Source organism: Rhea americana, unplaced genomic scaffold, assembly GCF_003343005.1.
Source record: "Rhea americana isolate MKP2758 unplaced genomic scaffold, rheAme1 scaffold_357, whole genome shotgun sequence".
Lineage (NCBI taxonomy): Eukaryota > Metazoa > Chordata > Aves > Rheiformes > Rheidae > Rhea > Rhea americana.
The window spans coordinates 436,899-447,478 of record NW_028186487.1 but is presented as its reverse complement, the minus strand read 5'-3'; the positions used below and the strand labels follow the sequence as shown (position 1 = coordinate 447,478).

Here is a 10,580-nt window from a genome sequence, read left to right as displayed (position 1 = left end):
TTTATGATAAGTGTCTCATAAGTCTCTCCACAAGCGTTTGGGGCATGTAAAAGTATCTCAAAGCAGAACAAAATAATTATATTTAAGGACACCTTCTGTGGCGCAGGCCAAGAGCAAATGAGTGTCTCCTTGCTCAATTTAAAACCTACCATTAGAGCACTGCATTGATGCTCAGCATTACCCAGTATAGTGGACACTCAATCTGTAAGCAACATAGCTATGATTTTTAAATTTAATCCATCAGTTCTTTCATGCAGCAGTCAGTAAGCTCATGAAGCTACTGTGGCAGAAGCCCAAGTAATATAAAGAGTGAAGATTATYGATAAAACAGCTCTCATGCAGTATCCAAAAACGCCAGGTATCTGCACCATCCTAGGCATCCCTATGAGCTTTTTTACTTCTAGACACTGTTGACATTTCTGAAGGTATTTTGCTGGAGAAGCTTCCCACAAGAAAGCAAAGTGTGCACTACCAAAGTAGTATTCCCTTATCATATGTTGGGGCTGCGAGTATTTATATGGCTGGAAGAGATTGAGACATGAAGACATTCAGTTGTTCCTGAAAGTTTTTATTTACCAGAAGCCAAACTAAAACTCATGACTTCAAGATCTAGCTTTGCATTTTCAGTACGCCACACAGCAAGGCAAAGACACAGTTCTAACATGCTGCCTTGCCCTTGTCGAGTTTTGTCAAAGCAATTACAGAAGCACAAGCTACCAATCTGAGTAGGTACTTGTACTTAGCATTTTTCCTCCTCTTTTATGCATGCTAGCTCATACTACAAGAACACTTTTTTCCATTGCTGGGATTTCAATCTGCTAGGAGAGGCTAGGTTAGCACCACACAGCTGAGTTAGGGTCTGTACCTGCCCTCATTATCCTTCAGCAATTTGCTGAGAATCCCCCCCGAGACAGTTTTTCTTTTTAAGTAAAAAAATACACCAATAAAATTTCATCAGAGGAGGGAATTTCATTGCCCTAACACCCACCTAGCTTGTTCCAGCTATCTGTATTTAACAAGCAAATGCAGGTATCTAATGCACCTCTTCAAAAGCCGTATCATTTAGCTTTACTGTTCAGCACTATGCTACATTRCATACAGAGATGCAGACACCTTTATACAGCATGGTAAATACACATGCTTCCTCCTCCAGACCCAAAGCCCTCCTGATGACCAGGTGATGTATGAACATCAGCTAATTCAGCATGTACCATCAGAGCCTGGAGACAGACTGCTAAGTACCCCTGTTTGGTTTGGGGTATAGAAGTTTCTAAGAGAGAAGGATGCTTTTGAGGCTAATGCTCAGGTCTGAGACCAAATATAACTCCAGATTCAGCTTCCATAGCTTTGAGACAGCCTAGCTTCCTTGACCAGAAATGAGATGGTCTCATCTCCATTCAAGTCCTTCCACCTACTGTTCACAGGCCTTAGTCATTCCCTTCTCAACAGCCCCCTTAGACCATCTGTTCTGCAGAAGTCAGAGGTGCCTTGTTTTCTCCACAACAAGCAATGCAGCTGTCCTAACAGGGCTGAGCAGCACGCTGCCTTGGATCAGTCCACAAGAACACAGCATACAGGCATTTATGCAGCCATCTGAACATAGTCCAGTGCTTTCAGTTTTCCCTGTTCATAAAGCACAGTTAACAGTAATACTCCTGCAAATCCAGAATTTGTGCAGCAGTGCTTTGAAATCTTATTTAAAATGAAGCACCAGCATTTGCTATTTATTTTCACATGGCAAAATAAGAGCGGTATGAACATAAACGGATTTTAGAAACAACTTTGTCTTGTACATCTCTCCTTTTCTGTCCTTTGGGCTCTCTCAAGTTAGATGAACACATTTTTTTTTTTAATATATATATAATCAGAGCAATTTTGCTATCACTGGTGCCAAGCCTAAGGCCTTCTAAATAAAGAAAGGGGTGGCAGGCGGGATGTAGCAAGATCATAAGCATGGGCTAAATGACCCCCTGAGGTCCCTTCCAACCTGAATTAGCCTATGTGCCTATGACAACACCAGCAGGAAATGCCTACAGCTGACCAGATTAACCTTCCTTCCTGTTGTGAGGCCCAGCATAAACCAGTCCACAAAGAGGTATGTCACCTGCCTGACTTCCACCCGGCTTCTCTCACATCTTCAACGATTATAACACTGTCAGCTGGTATCCTAGTCACCATGCTGAGTCCCCGGCAGCAAAAGCACACATAGCAGCCACATCGACATCTGGTATTATAAATACAGGCTCTGCATTGTTGGGTAATCCGTTAACAGCAGAGTAAGTAACACTGAAAGAGTAATTAGCAGCAACTAATAAGCCATTGCATTCAGAGGGAGAAAGAAATCTGGTGAGACATGAGACTAAACACTGATTGCATTCAGCACTGCTCCTTCATGCTTTGAGGTTTCCAGCATACGTGGKATTTAGTGCTACTGCAGGATGCCAGCGGCAACCTAGACTGAAGTCCTGCACAGTCTCGTGCATGGCCTGGCACTGGGGAGGACTGTGCCGCTCTGCTGCATGGACATGCCCTGACTGCAATTTGAAAGAAGCCCYTCATGCACTGAGGGGGAGAAATCAGCCTGGACCAGGCCTCCAGTCCCCCAAGTGCCCCCATCAAACAGACGGGTCAGTACCAACAGCACCTGTATTTGTTCCTGCACAAGTTTTCATCCGCTCAGAGAAAAACTCATCAGCACTTGCATCCACTGTGCAGCGAGCAGCTGCTAAGCAAGAGCTGCTCCACCATCTCAATACCAATCCAGAGCAGTGACATGTCATGTCCACACTACAGCAATAATCATATTTGTACACAGTAGGTCTATGCACAATTTCTCTTAGGCCTGTTCAGACAAAAAAGTAATCCATGCCATGAGGAGMCACATTTATTCTAGATATGATTTCCACGGCTTCCTACCACAGTTTAAGATCTATACAAAAAGGAAAAGGGCAATATATCACAGCAGGACCCAATCATTATTTTAACAGCATGGTTCTTGTAGCATACACACATACATTTTTGTGGCAATAAGTCTCATATTACCAGTCTCTAAACTAATCAGCACTTGAGTATCAAATGAAGAAAGACGTCTTTCCTTTTTCACTTTTCCTTTTTCCATTTTCACATCAATTATTTCTCTAAATGCTTTTCTACAGCCTGTTTCACCCAGACCTTCCTGCTTCTGCTCAAGGGACCCTTCATAAATTCATTCTCTAAAAGCCATGGCACTATAACATGCTGCTTCGGAGACAGCTGATGGGACATGCTGAGGTCACAAGTTCTCTTGGGATAGGGATCATTAGAAAGGGATAGAAGACAATTTACTTCGTTTGCTCTCCGCCAGGCGGGTAAACTCCCCAGTTCTCAATTGCTGTTAGTGGAGATGCACTAAGGATGGATATACCCCCTCCTGTTTGCTCAATCTAAAAGAAGGGGACAGCAAACTCCGATTCACCGGCTGTCCTTAGAAGAACCATCCTCTGGCTCAACAGCCGTACATTATATATTACGCCACTGCAGCAGTGCCTGCATAGATCCTCTAAAAAGGATTTACTAGGTTAGACTGCCAGTAGCTAGAAAGCATGAAAACAGCAGAGCCAACAGGTGAACCACAGCTTTGCTTACATTTTTTGAGGACCTGTTTTCCCTTTCTTCTTAGCAAGCTATAGTAGAGCAAGTCTTTCCCTTTAGGGGCAGGAATCATTTTCTTCTACATTTACAAACAAGTAGGTCCTGGCTTATGACCTGGCATTCAATAAAATTACAGTCTTTCTGGAAGGTCCTTCCCCTGGCGCAGTCCCCAGGAGCCTTGGAAGGTGCTGCATGGACTGTCAGAAGGCAGCTAGTGCGGATCTCCAGCCTTTGAATGCATATTTATGTGCTAAAACTAAAACAAAATAATTCTGGCTATGCTTTTCCACCAGATAGAACCACTGTACCTTTTCCCTAATACATTTAGTGCACACTGCACTCATGGCCCAAGCCTACCACACACACAGGTCCAGAATTTGGGGACGCTCGCAGATAAACAAGCAATTCACACAACACTGCAGCCCCTTCAACGGTGGAAGAGCTCTGCAAGCCATTTATTAACAAACAGCTCCCACAGAAAGAAAAAGTGGGGGTTTGGGGAGGGTGGGAGGAGAAACAACGTGCAATAGAGGTTGTCACAAATAGCTTGCAGGAAAAGAAAAAAAAGCCACACAAACATCTGACCAGGCAATGGCAGCAGGAGCTGGTTTTAAGATAAGTCACCTGCAACCTGCACCTTGATCATAGCTGAAGGGAGAGCTTGATAACTAACCCGTGTAGCTGGGATTGCAATTATTTAACGAGGCCAGACACAAGCTGGGGAACAACCCCCCTTCCCCAGGTGTTGTGTGTCTGCACCAGGAGCGGGGAGCCGGGCCGGGCAGGCTGCAGATGATGAATGTGAAGGTCACGGAAGGGAAGGCAGCAGAACCGTGCCCGTCGCAAAATGGTAGCACCGGGGGATTGGAGCAGATAGCAGAAAGATAACCCCGTCCTTCCTCCAGCTTCCCTGCGGCTCCTGACATGGCACCCGCGATGGAGGACAGCGGAGCCGGGCTGGGAGGGGATTAAACTTAAACCCCACCACGACCAGCCYTGGCTTTCTGCAGCCGCATCCACCGCCGGGGCAGCCCGGGCCGCCGCCAAACYGCGCAAAAACGCGGCTCGGGGGCGATTTCCCCCACGTTTCTGCCCCCCCAGCACCCCTCCCTTATATAACAGCCGGGCAGGGGCTGCCCCCGGGCACCGCGGCTCGGCCCGCTCGGTGCGGAGACCTGCTCCGCGCACCGCAACGCCCGCGGAGCCGGCTGCGCTGCGCCGCGCCTGCACACGCACCCAGCCGCGCTGCCCCCCACGCACACGCACCCAGCCGCGCTGCCCCTTCGCTGCCCCCCATGCACCCAGCGGCGCTGCCCCCGCGCTGCCCCCCGTGCATCCAGCGGCTCCGTCCCTGCACCGCACCGGCCGCGCACACGCGAGCGCCGGCTGCGCCCCTGCACCGCACTGCTCCCGCACGCAGCCGCTCTGCCCCCGCAGCCGGCAGCCGTGCGCGGGACGCGGACGCCGCGCTCCGGGGATGGCGGGAGGTGGGGGACACACGACACTTTACCTCCCCACGAAATTCTCCAGCACGGAGCTCTTGCCGGCGCTCTGCCCCCCCACCACGGCGATCTGCGGCAGGTCCAGGTTGGCGTTCTGGCCGATGGCGGCGAAGGCATCCTGCAGCCGGTTGACCAGGGGGATGAGATCCTCCATCCCGCGGTTCCCCATGGCTGCGGCGCTGCACCGGCACCTCGCGCCGCCGAGGGGGCAGAGCCGCGCCGCGGCGCCCCACGCTCTCTCCGGCGGGACCTGCCCGCCCGCACCGCGCTCGGCTCCGCGCTGCCGCCCGGCTCGGCTCGGCTCGGCTCGCCGCCGCTAGGGGGGGCCCGCGGGCGCCGGCGCCCCGGAGCACGCTGGGAGTTGTAGTGCGGGGGGAGGGGGCGCCCCGCCGCGCGTTCTGCGCCCCACAGCGAAGCCCGGCGCCATCTTAGCCCGCCCCGCGCTCCCCGAAACGGGGGCTGCCCCAGGCCGCCGCGGCCGTGCACCCCCGCGCCCGCGGTCGGGCGGCCGTGCCGACGCTGTGTCTGTGTAGAGGGGCCTCGGCTGAGGTACGGCACGGTTCGGTCCACGTACCTGTGCCGTTTGGTCACCGTAGCTCTTCGGTTCGCAGCTGGCCGTCGCGCCAACGCRCCGGTGCGGGTTAGGTGCTTACACCTGCACGGTTCGGTCCCTGTACCTCTACGGCTCGCTCGGTGCATCTGCGTGGTTCAGCCGTGACGCCTGTAGGGTCTGGAGAGCGTCCGCGGGCAGCCAGACCGGTGCAGTTCGGCCACTGTACCTGCATGGTTTGGATGCCACCGCTGTACACCTGAGCTGACGCGCCCGAATGGTTTGGTCGTCACACCCGTACGGTTCATCTGACAAAACTGTGCAGCTTGGTTATTATAAACGTACAGTTTGGTCACTGTGCCTCTAAGGTTTGTCGATACACCTGCGTGGTTTGGTCGATATACCTGTACGTGAGGGCTTTATGCCGGGGGGCACCTGTGGAACGGCCAGAATATGAGCAATACTTGGCACAATGAAACCAGAGGCTTGCAAAACTGCTTCTGCGTTCCTGATGCTTGATTTTCATTGAGACATGGATAAAAAACTCATAGATTCCTGTTTACGGCTGCGGAACAGTAGATGTTGCTGCCATTGCTATAATTGATTTACGTTTGATGAGCACATCTTASGTGCTTCCATCGTCTTAAAATTAATTTGTCTACAATAAAGAGGAAACTTTGGTTTTAGGTTTTTTAAAGGGTTGTTTTTTATAATGTGAGTCCATATTTGATTTGAAAGTGTACCAGTGAAAACAAGTGTGTTCAGAAAAGAAACCAATGGCTAGTGGTGACTCAAGAGAATAGAGTATGCTGCATTTCAAACACTTCTTCGTCCAAGCTATCCGGGACTCTTGTTCGCAGCTTAGATACAGCTGGAGGTGGGTGGGGGAAGGAATAACAAAACTGCAACAGATTTTGAGCTTTATTTTTCATTGTAAACAGCCACTCTTTAATTATAATGGTTCTAAGCAAAATTTCACAGATCCGTCAAATGTAATCTATGCAGAAATGCCTGAGTATGCAGAGAAATTGGAACAACTGCTGTGAGGGGTGAATTTACCTCATTTGTGTCAGCGAAGATGCCCAAGGAAAATGCTTTGAAAATGTCACCAGCATTCAGGTAAGAAAGCTGAGGGAGGGAGTGAAAGCTGCTCCGTCTGTGTGGGTAACATTACTGTAGGACACGTGTGGGTTGTTTTAGGGGCTGTCAATGCTAATTTTTTCCATTCAGCAAATTGCCCAATAGATCCAAGCAGAAACAAGCTTCAGAAATGCAAGAGAGGCTGTGGACAAATGAGCATCTGAGCTATTCTGTTCACTTGTGTCAAAGGAACCTGTAGAAAGGACATGGCTTTTCTTTCAAAAGTTGGTACCTCTCCCTTGTTAGCAAAGGAAGGCAAAAATAACAAGAGTATGCCAGACTTAAAAAAAATGGTGTCATATTCCTCCCTGGTCAGAGCTGACGTTCAAGGCATTTTCAGATCATGAGGATCTTTAAAGTTTTGCCCCCAAAACCGTAAGAGGAAGGTTGCCCTTTGCCAGTGGTTGCTGTAACCTGCAGTTAACCTGCACAGCCCCGATTTTAATGCAGGGGAAATTTGCCCAGCTTATCTCACTGTGATGATGTCAGATAACATAGCGGCATTTCCCATCTAGCTAGTGTCTAAAGGGCTTTGACTTGCCTCCCTTCCCTGCCCCTCTGYCCCCATGAATCCACACCTGCCTTTAATATTCCCATAAAATGCAATCATATTTGATTATGGCTATCAACATTTTTGCTAACAATATAACCATCAAACTATAAATATTGGATTTCACTTCCATCTGGCTCTTTAGCATTCTAAGCAGGTATTTTGCTCTCAGTGAGACCATTTTAATCCAGAAATTATCATTCAGGATGATACCATTCTCTGGAAGAGCTAAAATTCAATTAATACATTCTTTTTGTACTGAGAAAGGTTTGTGAAATAACACTGAAAGCACACTACRTCAACAGCTGACATTCAAAACCGGAAAAAAAAAAGCAGGATTCATGTTGTCAGAGTTGGGGATCTAGTGCAGCAGAAAGGGTGCAGCAAGACTTTTTTGCAGGTATTCTTTGAGGTAGTCTGTCTCCAATTTTATTTTTCTATAAAAGTGCTATTTAGATCTCAGGAAACATATGGCCCATCATTTAGGGGTTTGGTCTAATCTACTGAGGTCTCAAGGGGCAAAAGTGCACTGCAGACACTGTAGGGAATTAACAGTCTTCTCCAAGCAGATAAGAAAGGCAGAAAAGGGGGGGGAAGAGTGTTAAAATTCTGCAGAAATGTTGTCAAACTTTGCACAGATTTTATCTCTGCAGATCATTATAAGCCTAACACTGTAAGATGCACAAGTATGTTCCTGCTTCTCCTCTTTCGCAGATGCACTCATAAGTAAATGAGGATACATGTATGACTGCAGCATTACCCTCATGAGAACTCATTAATATTGTGGAGTCTGTCTAAGCAATCCTACAGCCGTTGTAATCATACCCCTTAAAGAGCAGGGAGACCCGAACTCAAGCCTCAAAGAGATTTGATTTTAAGAAGCTTTAGAAACCTACACCTCCCACTGATGAAAATGAGAACTGCAGGCACTCAGAATCCCCATCCTAAGGCCTTCCATTTTCTCTCCTGCAAGAACTGTGATTTGTAAGGATGTTAGCAACAGACAGGCCTTTTGATTCTGCAGTACCTCCTTCCTATGACTTAGCAGCTTGTAGCAGCCATAGGAGAAAAACAGTTATGTGATCATACTTCATGGGAGATACTGAAATATAGGAGAGATCTGGAGATAAAAAAGACTTTACAAACAGGAACAGACAGGAAAAATCTATTTGTGTCTACCTTTAAAAGCCTTGAGATATGTAAGCAAAGAAAAACTAAGAGAAAGACTTTTTTTCCAAGGTGTTGTAAATATTTCTGCCCATACTTTAATATGAATCCCCTAAAAATGCACCTGAGCATAGTTATATCTGTTTCCATTTATTGCTATCAACGTAAAAACAATATATCCAGTCCTGCGAGAAGAAAGAATAAAAAGCATGGAATATAATTACCTTATAAGTCTCCTAGTCACCTGCAAACTATTTCTCAGAAGTGCAGATGCCCCACAGTTCCCGTTGACCCCAGCAAGAACTATGAATGTTCAGAATATTTCACAGTGGATCATGAACTGGATGCTCCCGGTCCTTTGGTTTCGTAAGAAATGTTTATAARTAGAATTAAGAATATAAACTCCAAAAAGGATCAGAGATAGGATTGTCACTGTATGTATCAATATGGAATATATTATACAGCTAATGAATAGTTAAAAAACAATAAAATTAACCTCCTAAATTGTTTCTAGCTCTGTAGGCAGCTTTACATAGTCATATAAATTTTTAAATACATGTTTTGTGCTTTAGCATCATTGATGCTTTGTAGTGTCAATTGCTCAGAAGGAAAGGTCCCTCTCTAGTATTCCTATTTGTTGGAAAAGCTATTTGAAAGAGAAACAGCCTATATTTTTGCAATTTTCAAATAAGTAGTTTGTCTTTCTATGATAAAACAGTGAAATGCTTTCTTATTTTCTATTGTGAAACAGGAAATTTGCTGAACTGGTCTGAGAATCCCTCAAAAAGAGGTAAAAAAAAAACTTTTTTTTTTTTTTTTTTTTTTTTTTTTTGGTGTAACTCCACGGAAGTCAGAATATAGTCCATCAGGAGAGGGATCTGGACATGGATGTGTGTTTAAATATTTTAAAAGCAGCAAACCTGAGTTCACTGGGCTTTCTACATCCAGAGAGAAGATACAAGATAGTGACAGAAATATATTTTACCCTGTGAGACTGAAAATCATTGATAGAAGCTGTTTGGCCATGTGGCATAAAGGGTGTAAAAGATGTATGTTAGTTTATATGCTGTGGGCTTGTCCTGTCAGTCAGGAAATATTGGGAACAGGCTTCTAAAGCAACAGAGCAAAGATTGGATGCAAGTATCTTAATGCACAGATCATCTTGCTTTAAAATACTGTGTGCTACTGCTTTCATGTATCTGAGTATAGCATTCCTACATATAAAACAGACGTGGAAAATAGCAGAACTCCAGTAGTTAATATCAGCACTTAAGAGCAGAGCTAGTGAAACATGAAATCAAATGTTCCCTATTCTTTAAATGGTTAGGCCCCAAAAGCAGAGGGGTACTGCTTTTAAGTACTTTAAAGTTCCATAGATCTTTTTCTCCAGGTTGGGAGGTTCAAAGATATTAAGGTAGGAACTCCTGTCATATCCTAGTAAAATGGGTAACGCCATCCTTGCAGATTTCAGTTACAAATATAGGCACCTCCATTTCTTGGTGCTGTCATAGGCACTAAGAAACTGAGACTGTGGAAACCAGAGACTGCTTTTGAAAATTCAGTTGTGTGCATCTCCACCAAGGGTTTGATAGCGAGTCTTCCTCAAAGCCAAAATTAAAAAATATACAGTTGTACAATCCAGTCTTGTTCTGTAAATTGGAAATATCTAGCCCCATTTCCTGTGCTGTTAACTTACACCCTGTGCGTGACCTTCAGACTTAATGGTGTGATTTGCTAAATCTAGAGCCTTCTGTTCTGGGTTCATTTAAACCATCTCTAGCAGTTGTGATAAGCACTTCTGATGCATACATCTCTGAAGATCAACCTTTGGAATGTAGGTTGATAAAACTGCAGGTGTTTTTGCTTTACAGTTAGTTCTACAACCTTAGTTCTGTCTTTTGGGTGTCCAGCTAGCACAGGGGCTAGCTGGGCATCTGTAAAATCATAAACGAACCCCTTGTCTCATCACTGCAAACTAGTCAGACTGGTAGTTTCTGTAATAGCTAACTTATAGGAGCAAAAATGATCAATTATGTGAAAT

General features: G+C 46.0%; 1 protein-coding gene across 7 annotated transcripts in view; it reads right to left on the bottom strand.

Moving 5' to 3' along the window:
- DNM1 (dynamin 1) overlaps nucleotides 1-5,428 on the bottom strand; it is a 72,687-nt gene extending 67,259 nt beyond the window's left edge. For all 7 annotated transcript variants that reach the window (XM_085312101.1, XM_085312103.1, XM_085312097.1 and 4 more), the window contains exon 1: nucleotides 5,141-5,428. In XM_085312101.1, the coding sequence (XP_085168227.1) occupies nucleotides 5,141-5,301 (161 nt within the window). In that variant the 5' untranslated portion in view covers nucleotides 5,302-5,428. The remainder of the gene's footprint in view (nucleotides 1-5,140) is intronic.
- Nucleotides 5,429-10,580: the final 5,152 nt, after the last annotated feature.